The sequence below is a fragment of the Eulemur rufifrons genome, chromosome 5 (assembly GCF_041146395.1).
Source record: "Eulemur rufifrons isolate Redbay chromosome 5, OSU_ERuf_1, whole genome shotgun sequence".
Classification (NCBI taxonomy): Eukaryota; Metazoa; Chordata; class Mammalia; order Primates; family Lemuridae; genus Eulemur; species Eulemur rufifrons.
In genome coordinates, this window is record NC_090987.1 from 54,410,433 (window position 1) to 54,432,975 (window position 22,543).

Consider the following 22,543-nt stretch of genomic DNA (forward strand, 5'->3'; position numbering starts at 1 on the left):
AAAGTTTCTTAAATGAGGACCTTTTCCCTCCCCCCCTTCAGTGAGATTGTTTCAAAGATTTGTAATAGAGTTAGATTGTTTTATCATATTTTGCATGTTATCCTTGGATCACTTAACCTCCTAAATGATTTTTTCAAATTTTCATGTATTAGGATTTATTCACTCTTTTTTTTTTCACATTTCTTTTTTTTTTTTTTTTTTTGAGACAGAGTCTCACTCTGTTGCCCGGGCTAGAGTGAGTGCCGTGGCGTCAGTCTAGCTCACAGCAACCTCAAACTCCTGGGCTTAAGCGATCCTACTGCCTCAGCCTCCCAAGTAGCTAGGACTACAGGCATGCGCCACCATGCCTGGCTGGATTTATTCACTCTTTGTGCTACAAAGTTTTATGGGTTTTGACAAATGCACAGTGTCATGTATCCACAATCATAGTAACATTAAGAATAATTTCAGGCCGGGCGCGGTGGCTCACGCCTGTAATCCTAGCACTCTGGGAGGCCGAGGCGGGTGGATCGCTCGAGGTCAGGAGTTCGAGACCAGCCTGAGCAAGAGTGAGACCCCGTCTCTACTAAAAATAGAAAGAAATTATATAGACAACTAAAATATATATATACAAAAAATTAGCCGGGCATGGTGGTGCATGCCTGTAGTCCCAGCTACTCGGGAGGCTGAGGCAGTAGGATCGCTTAAGCCCAGGAGTTTGAGGTTGCTGTGAGCTAGACTGACGCCATGGCACTCACTCTAGCCTGGGCAACAGAGTGAGACTCTGTCTAAAAAAAAAAAAAAAATAGAATAATTTCAATGCCTATAAAAATCCCCTGTGCTTTACCTATTCAACCTGATTTCCTCCCCCAAACCCCTTGGCAGCAACTGATCCTTTTACTGTGTTTGTTTTTGCTTTTTTTAGAAGGTCATATAATTGGATTTATATAGCATGTTCCTTTTTCAGCCTGGCTTCTTATACTTAGCAACATGCATTTAAGATTCATCCATGTCTTTTTGTGGCTTGATGGCTCATTTCTTTTCACTGCTGAACAATCAATATTCCATTGTATGGATATATTGCAATTTGTCCATTTACCTATTGAAGAACATTTTGGTTGCTTCCAGTTTGGGGTGATTATGAGTAAAGCTGCCATAAACATTGGTGTATAGATTCTCTCCAGCCTTAGCGACAGAGTGACCCTGCTCTAAAAAAAAAAAAAATAACTAACTATAACCATTGTAACCATATATTGTTTTAGCTGTGTTTTATACTGATTTGGTTTTGTAGCCTATCTTTGGGACTCTGACCACAATTTATAGCATTGTTTCTATGAGTGGTCACTTGGATAGAGTTGATTTAGATAGAAGTGTTGAATTAACCTGTGTAGTTTTTGAGAATCTCTTGTAGTTGTATATCAAGGCAATATGCCATGCTTTGCATTTTATTGTATATTATTTTATATCATATATTATTGCATATTATTTTGATGGTACAGAATAATGGTCTTTCCAATGAATAAATGATTATTGTATTTCTTTTTTTTTTTTTTTTTTTTTGAGACAGAGTCTCACTCTGTTGCCCAGGCTAGAGTGAGTGCCGTGGCGTCAGCCTAGCTCACAGCAACCTCAAACTCCTGAGCTCAAGGGATCCTCCTGTCTCAGCCTCCCGAGTAGCTGGGACTACAGGCATGCACCACCATGCCCGGCTAATTTTTTTTCTATATATATTTTTTAGCTGTCCATATAATTTCTTTCTATTTTTAGTAGAGATGGGGTCTCGCTCTTGCTCAGGCTGGTCTCGAACTCCTGAGCTCAAACGATCCGCCCACCTCGGCCTCCCAGAGTGCTAGGATTACAGGCGTGAGCCACCGCGCCCGGCCAGATTATTGTATTTCTTAAGTACATAAGAAACCATAGCAGAATGTTAACATTGCAATTGTCTTCTAAAAACTAATATCAGTCCTAGGAAAGGTTACAAATGATTTTATTTAGTACTTTATTTTCTGCACTGACTGCTGAGCATTTAGGAATCAGTGGATTTGACTTTGTTTCATTTTGTGAATGTAGTCCCAAGATGTCTACATAAAAGAAATGCCACCAAACCTGATACCTGAAATTCTAATTCTGTGTCCTAAGTTACTCATTTTATTTTTTAAATTTTTTATGTTTCCCCTTTTGGGTTTTTTTTTTTTTTTTCCTTTTGGATACAGAGTCTCACTATGTTGCCTGGGCTAGAGTGCCATAGCATCAGCCTAGCTCACAGCAACCTCAAACTCCTGGGCTCAAGCAATCCTCCTGCCTTAGCCTCCCGAGAAGCTGGGACTACAGGCATGCACCACCATGCCTGGCTAATCTTTTCTACATATTTTTAGTTGTCCTGCTAATTTCTTTCTATTTTTAGTAGAGACAGGGTCCCGCTCTTGCTCAGGCTGGTCTTGAACTCCTGAGCTCAAATGATCCTCCTGCCTCAGCCTCCTGGAGTGCTAGGATTATAGGGGTGAGCCACTGGGCCTCGGCCAAGTTACTCACTTTATTTTATTTTATTATTTTTTTTAAGGCTGGTCAAGTGGAGCAGTGGGAATGGAGAAGGAACAAAGGCATCTGTAACTGGTTGTGATCAATTAGTTGTAAACACCACTGCACCAGGACCAACCAAGTTACTCACTTTAAATGATTATAGAGTTTATAAGGAATTTGGAGTTTTGCATTAGAATAAGTTGATTTACATTTTTCTAGGAACTTAATTGGTCAAAATGGCTTCTGTGAATCAATGGGCTAGCTAAGTTTATGAAGGAGCCCCCTTAATTTAGGTTTTCTTTGTTTCTTTGAGGGTGGGAGAGGGCCTTAGCCTGAAAAATAAAGGTCTCTCCTGCTCCACTGTAAATAGGAGACCAAAACTTAGGCTCAGCTTTGCCTCTTTTCCTTCCTTCCTTTCTTGGTCTTTAAAAAAAATTTTTTTTAGAAAGTTGTGGTAAAAAACACATGAAATTTGCCATCTTAACCATTTTTCAGTGTACAGTGTAGTAATATTAAGCATATTAACACTGTTGTGAAACATCTTCAGAACTTTTTCATTTTGCACAATTGAAACTCTATACCCTTTAACAACTCTCCTTTGCTGCCTCCCCTCATCCTCTGGTAGCCACCATTCTGCTTTTCCATATCAGTGAATTTCACTACTTTATATACCTTATATAAATGGAATCATATAGTATTTGTTCTTTTGTGACTGGCTTATTTTACTTAGTATGATGTAGGTTCATCCATATTATAGCATGTGACAGAATTTCCTTCCTTTTTTGGAGAGACACGGTTTCACTATGTTGCCCTGGCTGTTAGAAAACTCCTGGCTTCAAGCGATTCTCCTGCCTCCCAAAGCGCTGGGATTACAGTGCCTGGCTGATTTCCTTCCTTTTTAAGGTTGAATTGTATTCCATTGTGTGTGTATACAGTATTTTCTTTATCCTTTCATCTATTGATGGATATTTAAAAGTTTCTTCCACCTCTTTGCTGTTGTGAGTAGTGCTGCTATGACATGAGTGTACAGATATCTCTTGGAGACTCTGCTCTTAATTATTTTGGATATACACCTAGAATTGGGATTACTGGATCATACAGTAGTTTTCCATAGCGGCTGCACCATTTTACAGTCCCTTTCAATAGTGCACAAGAGTTCTGACTTCTCCATATTCCCGTCAATACTTGTTGAATTTTATATGATAGAGCTTGATTACACTTTTAGTAAAAGCTTCATGAAAAACTTTTTTTTTTTTTTTTTTTGAGTTTTCAGACTTGAATGTTCTTACTACGATATCTTTACATAGTGATTTTTAGCTAAAACCTTGGGCTCATGTTCTTATTTCAGAATATGGAAAGGGACATAGCCTGGGAAGAAAGCAAACTAGTGGGCAAAAGTAGGTTGTGGCAGTTGGGGAGGAAGGTGAGCAGAATCCATAGAGTTTGTCGTAAAGAGAAAAATTAAGAGGAAAACAATACTTCTGGTGTACATTTTAGTTTTTTTAATGGTATGTTAAGGGAACAGAGGGGAAAATGAATAACAAACCTTGGTGTGCATATGGGAAATGTCTAGCCCAGAGGGAGTGGAGGATTCTTAGGGAAATATCATGGAGAGCAGCTACAGAGGGAGAGGGTTCTGACTGCTAACTAGAGGACTTAGATTTTTGCAAACGGGCTCTCATTAACGAGAACTTGGGTAAGCCTGTCATCTGGGTGTAGTATGGCTTGAAAGAGGAAGAAGAAACCGGACACCATAGTAATACAAGGTACCAGTAAATCTCCTGATATTGGTAATGGAGAATGAAAGACTAGGGTTGATTGGGGGACTGTGTGGGCACAGGAAGTAAGGAAAAAGCATGCCATGTGAGTTTATACATGTATTTTTATGTCTTCTACTTTTTTTTTCCCCAACCTCTTGGCTCTACTTTCTCAGGCCCCAAAATGAAAATCCACTACTACCAAATCATTTTGTGCATCTATGTGGCCCACTTTTTATTGGTTTTGATCTATGGTCCTTGGAAAGAGAGCCCACTACCACCTGGACAGTCTAATATCATACACAGAGTACTTAAGTGGTTAGAAAATAAAAGATAAAAGTAGCTGGTTCTTGCTTTAATATTTTTGTTGTTGAATCTAAAAACACTAGTTTGAAAACATGTCTACACTTGATCTTTGGACAATAATGGCAGTATCCGTATTAAGTCATTAATGTGAGGCTAGTTATCTCCTGTTATTTCATTATAATATTTTCATCAGTATGCATTATAAATTAGTATGTGAAAGAAAGGGCTTTTATCCATTGTAAAGCACTTTACAAATGCAAGAGGTTAATTGGGAATTGTATTTGAATATCCTAGATCTGTGTAGCCAATATGTTATTCTCTATGGGGACAGTTGTGTATGTTTGAGTTTTATTTTGAAATATTCTTGAAATTAAATCTTAACTGATTTTAGGAAATCCTCTTAATCTCTCTGGGCTCACTTTCCTTATCTATAAATTAAATACTCAATTAAATTCTAAAGTTCCTTTTCGCTCTGATTTGAAAGCTTTAGTTTTTTTTTTTTTTTTTTTTTTTTTTTTTGAGACAGAGTCTCACTCTGTTGCCCAGGCTAGAGTGAGTGCCGTGGCGTCAGCCTAGCTCACAGCAACCTCAAACTCCTGAGCTCAAGCGATCCTCCTGTCTCAGCCTCCCGAGTAGTTGGGACTACAGGCATGCACCACCATGCCCGGCTAATTTTTTTTCTATATATATTTTTAGCTGTCCATATAATTTCTTTCTATTTTTAGTAGAGATGGGGTCTCGCTCTTGCTCAGGCTGGTCTCGAACTCCTGAGCTCAAACGATCCGCCCACCTCGGCCTCCCAGAGTGCTAGGATTACAGGCGTGAGCCACCACGCCCGGCCTGAAAGCTTTAGTTTTAAATGAGAGAGGTTAGTGGTCACTATGAAGTTTAAGATAGACAATATGTTTAACTTATTTTACTCTTTTTATATGTAGATCATGGAAGGGAAGTGGTTACTGTGTATGTTACTGGCCCTTGGAACTGCTGTCCTTCAGGCTCATGATGGACACGATGATGATGTGATTGATATTGAGGATGACCTTGATGATGTCATTGAAGAGGTAGAAGACTCAAAGTCAGATACCAGCACTCCTCCTCCGTCTCCAAAGGTTTGAAGTGTTTGAATCTATTCCTTTTACCTCTTGATGATAAAATTTTGAAAACAGTGGGGTGCAGTGGGGTGCACCTGTAGTCCTAGTTACTTGAGAGGTTGAGGTGGGAATATCACTTGAGTTCAAGACCAGCCTGGGCAACATAGCAAGACCCCATCTCTGAAAAAGAAAAAAAGTTATGCAGGTAAATCTGGATCCTTCTCAAAGAGAAAGCAAAGTTTGCTGAAATACCCATTGATCTCTCTGACAGCCTTTGTTCTATCTTGCCAAAGGCCAGAAATATAGATCAAATTTGAATGCTGGCTATGAAAGTTTTATGACAATAGGAAACAAACCAAGAGAATAAAATCTAGTAAAAAAAGGCATGTTGCTTTTTTAATTCATTTATATATTTAACACAGGTCACCTATAAAGCTCCAGTTCCAACAGGGGAAGTATATTTTGCTGATTCCTTTGACAGAGGGACTCTGTCAGGGTAAGTGTTTCCTAGAGGGAAAAATTCTTGGAGGCAAATATCATGTAAATAAGGTGGGTAAAAGTGGATTCTTTTCTGGGTAGCCTCTTACATAGTGAAATGTCTAACTTTTATATCTCCAGTGTTCCCATCCATTTAGGAGAATAGTCTCTGGAACTTGTGGTTCTTCCATTCCTTTCCTTCCCCTACGCCACCCTATATTTTATTCTTTGAGAAAATTTTTTTTCTCTTGAGTCTTAAAAAAAGGAAATTATCTCATAGGTTGGTACTTTTTCATATAGGTTTGTGAGTTGAATATAATGTTATCAATACCACGTGTATGGCATTTAGAAGTTGAAAGCAGAGTGGTTAAGTAGGCTAAGAAGAGCAGGATAAAGTTCTTTTATGAGCATTTACATTGTTTTTCTTCACAGGTGAACTGTCATTTGAATCTTAATTTTGGTATTTGTCTTAATTACAGGTGGATTTTATCCAAAGCCAAGAAAGATGATACTGATGATGAAATTGCCAAATATGATGGTGAGAATTACGTTTTGTTTAGATAGCAGATAGAAGTTTGACATGTTGTCTCCATGGCGTCTCTTAAGACTAGTTTAAAAGGAGATATAAGCCTCAAGATTTTCCTTTGGAAGTTTTGCCATTTTTGTGTGTTGCCTCATATTTAATAGTATTATACCTCTGTAATCACCTATGCAGCTGAATGTTGGAAATAGTAATAGAAGGTCTTTTCTAGGCAGTGGCTTAATAAATAAGCTACAAGTGAAAAAACTCATATCCTAATATTTGTCAAATATATGCATATATGTGTTTAGTATTAATAGGCTAACTCCCATAGATAAATGGAATATGTTAAAAATTTGTCAGTATGATAGACTTGTACAACTTGGGAGTTTAGTTTGTTACCATTTAAAGGACCTTCAGACGTGTGGAGCTTTCTTGTGTTGTCTTGTAGGAAAGTGGGAGGTAGATGAGATGAAAGAATCAAAGCTTCCAGGTGATAAAGGACTTGTATTGATGTCTCGGGCCAAGCATCATGCCATCTCTGCTAAACTGAACAAGCCCTTTGTGTTTGATACCAAGCCTCTCATTGTTCAGTAAGTGAAATGCTTGTATGATAAAAGCTTTCTAGAAAGAGTAATCTCAGAAGACATCTTATTATAAAACTTTTACTCTATGTAGAAAAAATTATGAGCGTATATGTTACAATAGGGATTTTGGGGTGAATTTAAGCATCTTATAATTAATATTTTTTTCTGCCCAATAAATCAGTTTGAAACAAACTGGTTTGCAAAAAGTATTTATCAGGAATCTGCATTAAGGTTTAATGTAATGTAATTTTATTTATTTTTGTGGGATTGGGTAGCTGTAAAAAGCAATAGAAGGTGGAATCTTTCTTAAGGATAAACATATGACCAAGATGGAGAAAAGGGGAAATAAATTAAGAGAGGCAATCTTTCAAAACGCCATACTGGTTTCTGCTTTCCTTTTTGAAATTAGGTATGAGGTTAATTTCCAAAATGGAATAGAATGTGGCGGTGCCTATGTGAAACTGCTTTCTAAAATACCAGAACTCAACCTGGTAGGTAATTCCTATTTCCTTATGTGGCTGGCCACCCACAATTATAAGCTTAGAGAAAAGGAAAGAAAATTTTGTAAGACCTGTGAAAGTCAAGACTTTTTCCTCTGCGGTTTAAATCTTTTAGAAGGTTAGAAATATTGACTTTGACACTAATGTGCTATTTATTTGAAATGTGAATTTCAGAGCTATTACCAACTTTTATCTTATCTCTGATTTCTGTTCTGTGTAGATTTTTGTTTTAGCAAACTTATTTCTTGATTTTATGAAGGAAACTAGATATATGTATTTTTTTTAAAGCACTTAACTATGTTCTTATTTTAAATTTCCTGATAATTGCTGGTTATTCCATTTCACTTAAAAAACCTTATAATCAGCTTTTCAACATTAATAGTGACTAATTTATTTGGAATTTTATAAGAGGAAATATTATATACTTTTGAAAGGTTGCTTTTGAACACTTTGACTAGAGTTACTTAAAATGATTTATTTTTATTTCTGAAGGATCAGTTCCACGACAAGACCCCTTATACGATTATGTTTGGTCCAGATAAATGTGGAGAGGATTATAAATTACACTTCATCTTCCGCCACAAAAACCCTAAGACGGGTATTTATGAAGAAAAGCATGCTAAGAGGCCAGATGCAGATCTGAAGACCTATTTTACTGATAAGAAAACACATCTTTATACATTAAGTAAGAAAAACTATTAGTTTGGGGGTCATATGGCATTACAAATGTATCATCCATTTAAAGATTGCTCATCCTGCAAATTACCCAAGCCTACAGATAAGACAGTCTTGACTTAGTATCTTAGCGGAGAAATGAGCTTACTTTGTCAGCATTAAAACAAAGTTCTCTTTCACAGGTTGAACTGAGAACTGAAGTTTGAGACAATTTCAGGAATAGGGTTTTATGTCCCATGCAGAGGTTCTCTGCTGATTTCCCTCTTTTCTTCCCTTTGTGTATTTTCTTGTTGATAAAAATGTTGGATAATACGATATACAATAGAAATATATACAAGCTTTCAAAATTATCTTTTAGTTGAACTTTCTTTGGATGTTCCAGTACCACCTGAACAATTGAGTTTAGTCATTTGGCCATTAGAATAAGTTTTGTTTTGGTTTTTAAATGAAGCTTTCCCTGCTGGTTTGAGATCATTTACAGACATGCCTCTTTTTGTAAAGAATGTAATAACCTTTTTTTTAGAATTACAAAAGTAACATATATTTAGAATACAGGAATTCAGAAGATGTGAATAAGCACAAAAAAGATGTTTAAGGTGCTGAGCCGGTGGCTCACGCCTGTAATCCTAGCACTCTGGGTTGCCAAGGCGGAAGGATCCCTTGAGCTCAGGAGTTCAAGACCAGCCTGAGCAAGAGTGAGACCCCATCTCTACTAAAAATAGAAAAAATTAGCCAGGTGTGGTGGTGCACACTTACAGCTACTCAGGAGGCCGAGGCAGGAGGATCGCTTGAGCCCAGGAATTTGAGGTTGCGGTGAGCTATGATGACACCATTACACTCTAGCTGGGACAATAGAGCAAGACTTTGTCTCTAAATCAATCAATAAAGAATAAATAAATAGACACTTAAGGATTTGGGGGAATGAAGAGAAGTTGGTTAATGGGTACAGAAATACAGTTTAGTTAGATAAAAGGAATAAGTTCTAGTATTCAGCAGTACAGTAGGGAAATTATAGTTAACAGCAATTTATTGGCCGGGCGCGGTGGCTCACGCCTGTAATCCTAGCTCTCTGGGAGGCCGAGGTGGGCGGATCGTTTGAGCTCAGGAGTTCGAGACCAGCCTGAGCAAGAGCGAGACCCCATCTCTACTAAAAAATAGAAAGAAATTATATGGACAGCTAAAAATATATATAGAAAAAATTAGGCCGGGCGCGGTGGCTCACGCCTGTAATCCTAGCACTCTGGGAGGCCGAGGTGGGCGGATCGTTTGAGCTCAGGAGTTCGAGACCAGCCTGAGCAAGAGCGAGACCCCATCTCTACTAAAAATAGAAAGAAATTATATGGACAGCTAAAATATATATATAGAAAAAATTAGCCGGGCATGGTGGTGCATGCCTGTAGTCCCAGCTACTCGGGAGGCTGAGACAGGAGGATCGCTTGAGCTCAGGAGTTTGAGGTTGCTGTGAGCTAGGCTAACGCCACGGCACTCACTCTAGTCTGGGCAACAGAGTGAGACTCTGTCTCAGAAAAAAAAAAAAAAAAGATGATTTTATGGATTTCAAATTGTGTTTCCATTCTCTATTGGACTTCAAAAGTACAACCATGAGTAAACCTGTGTTTTAATAAATAAAATAAAAGGTTTGTGTAATTCAGATAGTTGGTAACATACATGGTAATACCACTTCTATTAAAAAATGAAGAAATGGGCCTTTTCTACTGGGAGGAAGTTATGAGAAATACACTCACTTACCTGCTGACTGGTGCACAACAATTTGTGTCAGACCAATAATTAAGTTAATTGTTACAGGTTTTTTGACGTTCTTATTGTCCATAAGTGCAGTCTTTTGGTGTTATAAATTTTAGCTATTATTTGTTATAATTCCTAGAAACCTGAGGATCTAGCACCTAATTTTGTAGATAAGGAAAAGGGGTTCAAAGGTGGTTCCAAAAAAAAAAAAAAAAACCAGGAAAGGAAAAGGGGGTTAAGTTGCCCAAGGCCCCCCAAGAGCCAGGCATTGGTGATCCTGTTACGACCCTAGTGCCTGTGGTCGTTCCTCCATGTTTTTCCACGTTGCTGCTTCCTATAAGACATCACCATCTTTTGGTTTATAATAAAGAGAGCTTGGGAGTGAATGGTTAATTAACTATTTTTAATTGCATTTAACTTTTTTTTTTCAGTCTTGAATCCAGATAATAGTTTTGAAATATTAGTTGACCAGTCTGTTGTGAACAGTGGAAATCTGCTAAATGACATGACTCCTGCTGTAAATCCTTCACGTGAAATTGAGGACCCAGAAGACCGGAAACCCGAGGATTGGGATGAAAGACCAAAAATACCAGATCCAGATGCTGTCAAGCCAGATGACTGGTGAGTCTTGGGGGCCTAGGGTCTTTGAGTATAAGGGAACGTTTTGTATATTCCCCACGGCTTTAGCAACCAAATATTGGTTGAGTAAGATCTGATAATTTCAACAATCTATGATGCAGTCTAAACTGTAGGAAAAAATGTAGACTGCTGTAGCTGGAAAGAAGCCATAGTGTCACCATCTAGATCAGAGGTCCCCAACCTTTTTGGCAACAGGTACCGTTTTCATGGAAGACAATTATGCCATGGACTGGCGATAGGGGGGCATGATTTCGGTATGGTTTCAAGTATATTACATGTATTGTGCATTTTATTTCTATCATTATTACATTGTAATATATAATGAAATAATTATACAACTCACCGTAGGTTGGGGACCCCTGACCTAGATTTTTGTAGCATTTTATAAATCACAAAATGCTGAAATTGATTATGCAGATTGCCTGTGGTCAGTTTGTGGCAGAACCTCAGGTCTTGTGGCCTGGCCATTCTAGTGCTGCTTTCAATTCACATTTAAAGTTAAAGTACTGAAATTTTAAATTGAAAAGTAACCTTTTTCCTATTTCCTATTTAAAACAATACTTAGAGATCTCTGCTCTGTGTTGGGCAGTGGAATACAAAGGCACAGGACACTACCATCTGCCTACCCAGAGCTCCAAGTCCAGTTGTAAGGCAAGTAAATAAAATTGGCGTGTAGTTATGGTAAGGGTCCACAAGAAGGTGCTACTAGGGGACCAGAGCACCAGGTGTGCCTAACCCAGGCATGGGTTCTGGGAGCAGGGCAAATTAAATTGAGACTTAAAAGCAAAATGAGAGTTAATTAAGTGGTGAGGATGGAAGAGGAGGGTGTTCCTGGTTGAAGAACATTATACGCAAAAACAGAGGAGCGGGATTGATCTAGACATGCATGAGAGAAGTTTTTTTTTTTTTTTTTCTTAGACAGGGTCTCACTCTGTCACTTAGGCTGGATGAGAGTGGTGTCATCATAACTCACTGCAGCCTCAGACTTCTGGGCTCAAGCAATCCTCCTGCCTCAGCCTCCCGAGTAGCTGGGCCTATAGGCACATGCCACTATGCCTGACTGATTTTTTTTTATTTTTATTTTTTGTAGAGATGGGATCTTGCTATGTTTCTCAGGCTGGTCTCGAACTCCTGGGCTCAAACGATATTCCCACATTGGCCTCCCAAAGTGCTGGGATTACAGGCGTGAGCTACCTCACCTAGACAATTTTGAGTATTATATGGCCTTTTATGTAGGGTTCAAATTGGAGAGTGATGAGAAATGAAGACAGGTGGGGTCAGACTATCATATTTGGCTATATTTGAAATCCAGTACAGTGACTTCCAGCAATGTTAGAATTTCAACAAAGAAATAAATTGTTCTTACAGTTTGTAAAAGTATCTTCCTATGCTTAGCAATTAAATTCTAGATAATCTTTTTCTTCCCTGAAAGGTAAGATATTTGTACCTGAAATTTTATGCTGCACTAATACAGATGCTAAATTTATTTGTGTATTTGGTGAACATTAGATTTGGAGTCAGCCTTGTTCAGTATTACATTCCTTAACTAGCTTTATCACCCCAAAAGAAACCTATACTCATTAAGCAGTCACTCCCCATATCTCCCTTTCCCTGGCCTCTGGCAACCACTACTCTGCTTGCTACCTCTCTGGATTTACATTTCATATAAATGGAATCATGCAATATGTGACCTTTCGTGACTAGCTGCTTTTATTTAGCATAATGTCAGGGTTCTTCCATATTGAAGCATGTATCAGTACTTCATTATTTCTTTTTATGACTGGATGATATTCAGTTGTGTTGATAATGCCACATTTTATTTATCCACCCTTTAATTGATGGAAATTTAGGTTGTTTCTCCTTTTTGGCTGTGGTTATGTAGAATGCTGCTATGAACATTCAAATACCAGTTTTTGTGTAGATACATATTTTCATTTCCACCTAAAAATGTAATTGCTGGGTCATGTGGTAACTCTGTTTAACTTTTTGAGGAACTGCCAAACTATTTTCCAAAGTGGCTGCACCATTTTACTTTCCCACCAGCAATGTATGAGGATTCTACATGCTCATCAACACTTGTTTTTATCAGTCTTTTTTACTATAGCCACTTCATGGATGTGATGTGGTATTATGGTTTTGATTTGCATTTTTCTGATGTCTGTTGATGTTAACCATCTTTTCATGTGCTCATTGGTCATTTGTGTATGTTCTTTGGAGAGATGTCTGTTCAAATCCTTTGCTGATTTTTTTAGATGGGTCTTTTTTTATTACTGAGTTGCAAGCAAGAGTTCTTTTACTAGGCCCCTATCAGATATATGATTTACAAATATTTTCTAGGAGCAATTATTTTAAATTTTGAGATTATGACCTAAATCTTTTTTTTTTTTTTCCCTGAGATATTGCTCTGTCTCCCAGGCTGGAGTACAATGGTGTAACCATAGCTCATTGCTGCCTGGAACTCTGGGTCTCAAGTGATCCTCCTGCCTCAGCCTCTCAAGTAGCTAGGACTACAGGTGTGCACCATGCCACCATGAAGGACTCTTTTTTTTTTTTTTTGTAGAGACGAGATCTCGCTATGCTATGTTGCTTAGGCTGGTCTCAAACTCCTGGCCTTGGGTGATCTTCTCACCATGGCTTCCCAGAATGCTGGGATTACAGGGCCCTATATATTTTTAGAATGCTCTGTTTCAGATTCACAAAGTGGGAGTACTCTGATTCACTGGCCAGTGTTGTCATAACTGGCTTTTTCTTTTGTGTTTAAGGGATGAAGATGCCCCTGCTAAGATTCCAGATGAAGAGGCCACAAAACCTGAAGGTTGGTTAGATGATGAGCCTGAATATGTACCTGATCCAGATGCAGAGAAGCCAGAGGATTGGTAAGAGCTTCAGATAACCTTTTTAATTATCTTTTTTTCTTTTATTTATTTATTTATTTTTTTCTTCACAACCATCAGAAGAAGAGAATAAATTATCTTTTTTGTAATTGAAGTAAAATTTATTTTAATTTAATTTTATTTTTTTTTGAGACAGAGTCTCACTCTGTTGCCCAGGCTAGAGTGCCGTGGCGTCAGCCTAGCTCACAGCAAGGGCTCAAGCGATCCTTCTGCCTCAGCCTCCCACGTAGCTGGGACTACAGCCATGCGCCACCATGCCCGGCTAATTTTTTCTGTATATTTTAGCTGTCCATATAATTTCTTTCTATTTTTAGTAGAGACGGGGTCTCACTCTTGCTCAGGCTGGTCCCAAACTCCTGAGCTCAAACGATCCGCCCACCTCGGCCTCCCAGAGTGCTAGGATTACAGGTGTGAGCCACCGAGACCGGCCCGAAGTAAAATTTAATACTTAAATACAAGCTCTGATTTGCGGGGGGTGCCATGGGCAATATATGTAGCCTAAACTTTTGTACCCATAATATGCTGAAATAAAAAAAAAAATACTTAAATACAGCCAACTGCCCAGATTTTAGGGTAGAGCTTGACGAATTTAATTACATTTTCAACTTTTTTTTTTTTTTTTTTTGAGACAGAGTCTCACTTTGTTGCCCAGGCTAGAGTGAGTGCCGTGGCGTCAGCTTAGCTCACAGCAACCTCAGACTCCTGGGCTTAAGCGATCCTCCTGCCTCAGCCTCCCGAGTAGCTGGGACTACAGGCATGCGCCACTATGCCCGGCTAATTTTTCTATATATAGTTTTAGTTGTCCATATAATTTCTTTCTATTTTTAGTAGAGACGGGGTCTCGCTCTTTGCTCAGGCTGGTCTCGAACTCCTGACCTTGAGCGATCCACCCGCCTCGGCCTCCCAGAGTGCTAGGATTACAGGTGTGAGCCACCGCGCCCGGCCTCAACTTTTTTTTTTTTTTTTTTTTTTTTTCTGCATCTGTCATGAAAAACTGTTGTTACTGAAAATACAAACAAGAGAAGATGGTCTTGCATAGTATGACAATGTGAAAACATTTCAGTAGGACCTCAGGGGAGCACTGGCCAGCGAGCTGTTCATAGTCCTGTATCACAGAACCCATTTGTAATTTGTTGTTTTTATATTTCCAAAGGGATGAAGACATGGATGGAGAATGGGAGGCTCCTCAAATTGCCAACCCGAAGTGTGAGTCAGCCCCTGGGTGTGGTGTCTGGCAGCGACCTATGATTGACAACCCCAATTATAAGGGCAAATGGAAGCCTCCTATGATGGACAATCCTAACTACCAGGTTTGTGCATCTTGATGGTTGAGTTGCTTTCATTGATCTGTTTGCATTCAGATAGAAGTTTTGTCTGCAGTGAGGCTGCCAGGATGATCATTATATTCAAGCTGTTGAATTAAAGCAGAAAGTAAACTTCGTAAATTGAGAGAGAGCTTAATTGGTTAGGTGCTGCAAAGATAAACCTAGAAACTGGAGAGAATAGCTCTTACAATTCCTTCATAACTATGTTTAGAAACAAAAAGAAAAGAGAAATGGAAAACTTGTGATTGGGCACCCTGCTGTCAGGCGGCAGGGGTGCTTTAGTCACAAGATCCAAATCCCAGGCTTGGCAATCTGTGTGACATGGTGGATAAGAGGACTGTGAGAGGAGCTGGTACCCCAGCCACGTCAGAACAGCTCGCTGCTTAGCCTTAATGTCTTCAACTGTACAAAGTCTCAGGCTCAGATGAGATGGTAAGGATCTAAGTAGTGAGGTTATGAAGTTTCAGGTCTATGAAATGTATCCCCTTGGACCCTTTCTTTATCCTAGTAAAATTATTTATAATCATTAATTTCCACTTTGTCAAACTTTAAGGTATAGGTGTATCTATATGCATATACTAGATGTATGTTTTTCTGTTTTTTAATATATTTTTAATTGCGCTATCAAACAATGAGATAAAATAAAAAATTCACTTTAAAAAAATTGCCCTTTAGCTGTTCTCCTGTTGGTAGCCATTTAGGTGGATTGTCAGTTTTCCTTTTAGAGTCAGTGCTGCCGTAATCATCCTTAAATATGCCTGAATGTATGTAGTGAGTATTTGTCTAGGTAGTTATCTAGACGTGAATTGCTGGTTGAAGACAAGGTACATTTTATTTTAAATTACCACTGAAAAAGTAGTCAGAGTTTAGAAATCTTAGAGGCAGGGTGTGTAAAACATCAAGTAGCATTTATTGTCTTCTTCCTCTTGCTCATTTAAGTTTCACAAAGTCAGCATTTATCTCTGTTGATTAAGTAGAATTCATCTTACAGTAGGCTCCTCATAAGTTTTTGTTGATCATTATCTGAAATAATTTTTTAAAACATTGTTTGCTAGGGAATCTGGAAACCCAGGAAAATACCAAACCCAGATTTCTTTGAAGATCTTGAACCTTTCAAAATGACTCCTTTTAGTGCTATTGGTTTGGAGCTGTGGTCCATGACCTCTGACATTTTTTTTGACAACTTTATCATCTGTGCTGATCGAAGAGTAGTTGATGATTGGGCTAGTGATGGATGGGGCCTGAAGAAAGCTGCTGATGGGGCTGCTGAGGTTTGTGTTTGCTTGTTTCTTGTGCATTTATATCTGTTGCTATGGGTAACTTTTGTGAAAAGGTATGTTTGAGGGTTTATTTTTTCCCTTATTTGGGAATCTTGGCATAAAAAGTATAACCGTGTGCCTGCTAAAGACAAAATGTTGGGTTTTTGGCTATGATTTCATTAGTCTAATATGGTGGCTTTAGATTCCCTATTTGTTATGTGCAGAATTTTTTTTTAAAAATTATTTGTGTGTCTGTGTGTATATGTATCTTAAAATCTGCCATTTAGGTTATATTGTAATGCAGACTTGAATCTTGATTTATATCCAACATGCAGAATTTTCAGAGAACTGGTCATATGTCCAAGCTACAAATTGGAGAGCCAGAGATAACTGAGATCAAAAAATTTCTTGATTCACTGGTTTGAGGTTAAGGGAGCTTTTTGCTGGTGAATAAGATGCCAGCTTCGGTACCTATGAAAGTGAAATCACCTTGATGATAAGGAGAGCAGGAAGATGGAAACATTTCTCTATAATTCCATTTTTATGTTGTATGGACATCTTGGGTTGGACCCTTCGAAAAAGGCTTTGTTCTAATTGAACAGTAGAACAAATGGTGCAGCCTATATTTGATTTCAAAAGCCAGAACTTTCAATCCTGTCTTGTTTTTCAGCCAGGCGTAGTGGGGCAGATGATTGAGGCAGCTGAAGAGCGCCCGTGGCTCTGGGTGGTCTACATTTTGACTGTGGCTCTGCCCGTGTTCCTTGTTATCCTCTTCTGCTGTTCTGGAAAGGTATGAATTATTATTATTCTTTTTTGGCATCCCTTTTAGAAAGAACTCTTATGATGTTAAAAATAATGAAGATAGGCCGGGCGAGGTGGCTCATGCCTGTAATCCTAGCACTTTTCGAGGCAGAGGCGGGTGGATCATTTGAGCTCAGGAGTTCCAGACCAGCCTGAGCAAGAGCGAGAGACCCCATCTCTACTGAAAAAAAAAAAAAAAAAGAAAGAAATTAGCTGGACAACTAAAAATATATAGAAAAAATTAGCCGGGCATGGTGGTGCATGCCTGTAGTTCCAGCTACTCGGTAGGCTAAGGCAGGAGGATTGCTTGAGCCCGGGAGTTTGAGGCTGCTGTGAGCTAGGCTGACGCCATGGCACTCTAGCCCGGGCAACAGAGTGAGACTCTGTCTCAAAACAAACAAACAAAAAAAAAACAAACCCAAAGATATATTGCCTGAAGTTTACTTTGTAGCAGCTCAGTAATGGCGGGGCCATATTTGATGTTGACTTCTGAAACTTTATTCACTACTCCTCAATGGCCATTTATCGTGCCCAGATGGGAGTAGAATTTATAGCCCCTCGGTTGCTAGTATTTATCCTGCTCTATTTCTCTCTGTAATATTTGGCAGCAACTTTCTTAAAAAAAATAAACTTAGATACAAAACCAGCTATCTGGGAACAAACAAGCTCTTTCTCCTGCCATGGGTATTTCTGTTATTATACTTTATAATTCGATCTTTGACTTCTCATTATCCATTCCTCTCTCACCAACCCCCCCCCCCCAAAAAAACAATACATGTGGAGGTACTATTGCCTTATTGTTAGTTTTCTTATTTAGCCCTTGTTGCATACAATCATAAAAAAAGAATATCTTATTTAGGCTCTCTACTTCCAAGTGAGGATTACGCTTCACCTTGCATTCAAAACACTTTGTAACTGGATCCAAAGTTCTTTTTCCAGCCTTACTCTCCACCACTGTTCTGTGTATCTGTGCCTCAGTCAGCTTGACTATTTAGACCTGTACACACGCATATTCAATGAAGAGAAAGCTATTCAGGGTAGGAATTGATATCTTACTCATTTCTATATATCTACCCCTATATACAGCCTAGAACAGAACTTTACTAGTGCCTGTAGGCATTCAGTAATTATATGATAACATAATATCTGACAATGTAAATAAAATTGTTGCACTTTGGGGACTATTTCAGAGACAACCCAGTGCTGTGGAGTATAAGAAGACTGATGCTCCTCAGCCAGATGTGAAGGAGGAGGAAGAAGAGAAAGAGGAGGAAAAGGACAAGGGAGATGAGGAGGAGGAAGCAGAAGAGAAACTTGGTAAGAAGTTGGCCCCAAAACCCTGCTTTAAGCCAAGACCCTAAGATGTTGTTTTCAAACACTTACAATCAACTTACAGTAAAGATTTTTTTAGATCTAGAGATGTATTCTAATGCTAATTGCCTAATCACCAAAACAAGTATACGGTTTTGCTTAGTTGTTTAACTTCTGTCTTAGAAGAGAAACAAAAAAGTGATGCTGAAGAAGATGGTGGCACTGTCAGTCAAGAGGAGGAAGACAGAAAACCTAAAGCAGAGGTAAAAGAAAGGAGTTATGCATTTTGTATTTCCAAATTGAAGGTACATTTAAGTAAAGGGAATATTTTTATAGGGTAGTTTACAATGGCTTGTAGCAGTAAAAATTCTCTTATTGCTGGTTTTGTTGAAGTGAGATTTTTAGCTATATTAGTCAACATTTCATTTGATAATTTTAAGCTATATCTGAATCTCAAAAGTATTTGTTTGTGCCAAAAATGGCTTTCTGGATTAAGCAGAAGGTTGTAGAGGGCAAATAATAAAATGCTTTCTAAGATGGGAACTTTAAGTTATTATTACAGTTCTGTCTCATCTACCTCTTCTCACTGTTCCCTGAAAAGTATTTTTTGCACAAATCACTGCATTCTATATATTTTGTCCCTGGTTTCCATGGATTCATGCCTTCATTTAACAAATATTGAGTTCCCATTTTGTGCCAGACATTGTCAGCAAATAATACAAAGATACCCTGCCTTTGGGGAGTTTAAATTCTAGTGGGGGGGAAACAGGCAATAAACAGTAGACATTATAAGGAAGTAAATGACACTATATGTTAGGAACTGATAAGCTATGAAAAATTAGGACAGGAAAAGGTATTGGAAGTGCTGGAGGTGGGGTAGCTCACAATGTTTAAGTCCCCATTGGAAAGATAACATTTGAGCAAAGGCTTGAAAGAGAAAAAGGACTTTTCCATGAGGATGTCAGTGGCAAGAGTGTTCCAGGCAGAGAGAACAGCCAGTACTAAGGCCTAAAGTGGTTGTCCACAAGGCCAGTATGGCCCATAGAGTGAGAGAGAGTGGAGAAAAAGAGGATGGGGAAGTCTCCTAATTAGGTGGAACTCATAGGCCATTGTATGGACTTGGCTTTTCTTCCTAGTGAAATGGGCAGCCGTTGCATGCTTTGGGGCACAGATGTGACAGGATCTGATTTCTGAGGCTGCTGTGTTTTCTGTAGACCAGGGAGAATCAGGGAGACCAGTTAGGAGACTCCTGTAATAATCCAGGCAAGATATAGTGGCCCTACGCAAGGTGCTTGGAGGAGGAGGGTATGAGAAGTAGTTGAGGTTCTGGATCTAGGTTTTGCTGTGGTTGGATAGATGGGGTATGAGAGAGAGAATAGTCACTGTACCTTTGCTTACCAAGGAACTCTTTTTAGTGCCTCTGTTTTTGAGTCTAGTCCCTCCTTCAAAGCTCTATCCATTTCCAGCTACCACAGTCTTTCTGTTGATAAAGATGAGTGCTATTTATATCTTGATTATGTTTTCAATGGATGTATTCTGTCTCAACAAGAATGCAGTTCTTGAAGGTAGGGACCATGTCTCACTACTTTTTATATCCCCCAAACGGCCTAATGTGTTAAGTTGCTAATGTGTTAAGGAAAGGGAGTATTTTCATAGGGTAATTTATAATGTTAAGAACTTGTGAAAGAGTAGAAACAGCACTGGGCTTGTAGTCTACTTGGATAGTCTTCAGTCTTCATGAATCCTAGGTTTCTCATCCTCAAAAGGGGGCTAATGTACCCATGGGCTAATAGATTAGGATTAAGCAAGATAATGTGAAAGCCCAATGCCTGATTGTTTTCTAAGAAAAGGTTTATGGGTTAGATTGAGAAAAGTATACATTTATGGAACAAAAAAGACTAAACTGAATTAGTCTGCTACCTCTGAGACAGCCATTGTTTTTGGTGCATTTTCTTCTAATTATTTTTCTTGATTTTTCCTCAAATGGGTCACTCTTAGCCTGGCAGATCTTGAAAATATGGTGAACTTTTATTTTTCAAAAATGTGCTAATTATAGTGAATTTCTTTTCTTTTCAACCAATAGGAGGATGAAATTTTGAACAGATCACCAAGAAACAGAAAGCCACGAAGAGAGTGAAACAATCTTAAGAACTTGATCTGTGATTTCCTCTCCCTCCCCTTCCCCTGCAAGTGTGGTCCTAGGAGAGTACCTGGCACACCTTAGGTTGAAACTCAGAAAACCTCAAGACGTCACCATAAACAGGTTCCAGTTGAACACTAGTCTGTGTAATTTTAAACATCTAGCAGTAAATAATTGCAGTTGTGACATAAAGGACCCTGTTTCTGTAGAAAAGAAAACATTTAACATAATGGTTGTGAAATGTAACATAAAGCAACTAACTTGTATTTTTGTTTTTGTTTTTAAACATCTTTGTTTTTTAAAATAGAATGATAGAACTTTGCCAATCTTTAAAATCTTGGCTTAATTTACTACATTAATCTGTCCATGCAGAAATAACACCAACACTTAAAAATGCTAGGGGGATGAGTTGCAGTTTTTATAACAAATTTTTTTTTTAAGTTTGGTATTACAAAACATTCAAATGTCTGTGTCCCTTAAAATTGATAATCATGTTTAAAGTGCAGTCATTTATGGTTTTAATCTTGTTTTGCTTGCTTCCATTACTCATTTTCTCCTAAGGAAATTTAGGAGAGGATTGGACAGAAGCCCAAATTTATATAGAAGTTCTGTTTAAATTGTATTAAAAATAGACATACAAAAAGAAAAAAAACTTTTCACTTGGTGTTGGTTAGACCATAAAATGTGTGTGTTCTGTTGCCCTTGGAACTGCTTAGTTCCCAGACAGCTTCACAGTTAGTGGAGAAGGTGGCTTCATATGGGCACTTGGGTATTCATACTCCATATACAGGGATCATCGGGCTCCGGCCTTCTGGAGCAGGTGGCTTGTTAAGGAACGCACTAGCAGGGCATGGCATGTGAGCTCTGGAGTAGGTGTTTTCATCACTTCTTCCACTGTGTTGACACTGTTTTCCTTACCTATTTCCCCAAATTCCCAGCTTTCTCCTCTGCTATGCATTTTCTTCACAGCGCAGCTTGCAGTCCGTTGCTGAAAATGATTATAAACTCTGCATAGTGTTAAGCTTTATTGTGATTATGTGTATTTCTTTCTTTTAAGCAGACCCATACCTTTCCAGGGTCAAAGTACAGGATAGAATACAATCTTTCATTTTTATCCATTTCTTTTACTCTGTGGAAAGACTTTAGGAGTCTGATTCAGAGGTGAGCCAATTTAGAATTGACTGTAATTGAACACAGGCTAAAAGTATTTATGGGAGGAGTGACACATAGCATGAGTTATCTGATTTTTGTAGCTGCTGAATATTTTAAGCCTTCATTTGCAATTCATGTAATTCATTTGTGTCTTAAATTACACAATAAAGCAGTCCTGTTCAAATTTTTTTTATGTGACTTGTAGAATTTTTTTTAAAATCTTAGGTTTGTTTTTCATGTGGAATGCAGATGGGTGCTATCAAAGCCTCTCCCATACCACTATAGTGTAATATTATTATTATACTACACTGAAACTTACTCAGAATTAGATGTTATTTTAGCTTTATTCTTTCTTCAGAGGTGTTGCACATGTACTGATGATACTGTTCCTTGCACTGAATATATAAACACTCCACAGTGTTTATATTGGGGAGATGTTGGGGAGGATGTATATTTGTAAAAGATGAAGGCTATATCCATTTATTTTATCTTTTTTTTTTTTTTAAACTGATTCACTTAAATTCTTTTGAGGGTTGTATGCATTTTTCTTGCTATTCAGTGCTTTTTCCTTTTCATCTGTTGTTTGTAGTCACAGTGACATTAGCTGTGTAACAGACTTTCCCAAATGTATTGAGTGCAAATAAACAGTTGTTACTTAGCAAGACCTGAAAACATGTCTGCAGATTTCTCCTTGAAGCAAATGTGGGGGATCCTTGCACTTCTAGAAATCTGCCTTCATTCTCTATTGATGTTACATTTCATGCCTCCCTTTCTTCCAGCTGAACGTTAAACCATTAGAGTGTTCATTGCTTTTCCAGGATTATATAGTAAAGTTTATTCAAAATAAAACAAAAACAGTGCCTT

At 38.3% G+C, this 22,543-nt stretch overlaps 1 protein-coding gene across 3 annotated transcripts in view; it reads left to right on the plus strand.

The window, feature by feature from the left end:
• Positions 1–21,274, plus strand: part of CANX (calnexin) — a 44,894-nt gene extending 23,620 nt beyond the window's left edge. For all 3 annotated transcript variants that reach the window (XM_069468587.1, XM_069468585.1, XM_069468586.1), the window contains exons 2-15: positions 5,498–5,671; positions 6,076–6,149; positions 6,610–6,668; positions 7,102–7,243; positions 7,647–7,728; positions 8,230–8,422; positions 10,590–10,779; positions 13,560–13,673; positions 14,845–15,001; positions 16,072–16,287; positions 16,946–17,065; positions 18,267–18,393; positions 18,571–18,650; positions 20,471–21,274. In XM_069468587.1, the coding sequence (XP_069324688.1) occupies positions 5,501–5,671; positions 6,076–6,149; positions 6,610–6,668; positions 7,102–7,243; positions 7,647–7,728; positions 8,230–8,422; positions 10,590–10,779; positions 13,560–13,673; positions 14,845–15,001; positions 16,072–16,287; positions 16,946–17,065; positions 18,267–18,393; positions 18,571–18,650; positions 20,471–20,524 (1,779 nt within the window). In that variant the 5' untranslated portion in view covers positions 5,498–5,500 and the 3' untranslated portion in view covers positions 20,525–21,274. The remainder of the gene's footprint in view (positions 1–5,497; positions 5,672–6,075; positions 6,150–6,609; positions 6,669–7,101; positions 7,244–7,646; positions 7,729–8,229; positions 8,423–10,589; positions 10,780–13,559; positions 13,674–14,844; positions 15,002–16,071; positions 16,288–16,945; positions 17,066–18,266; positions 18,394–18,570; positions 18,651–20,470) is intronic.
• Positions 21,275–22,543: the final 1,269 nt, after the last annotated feature.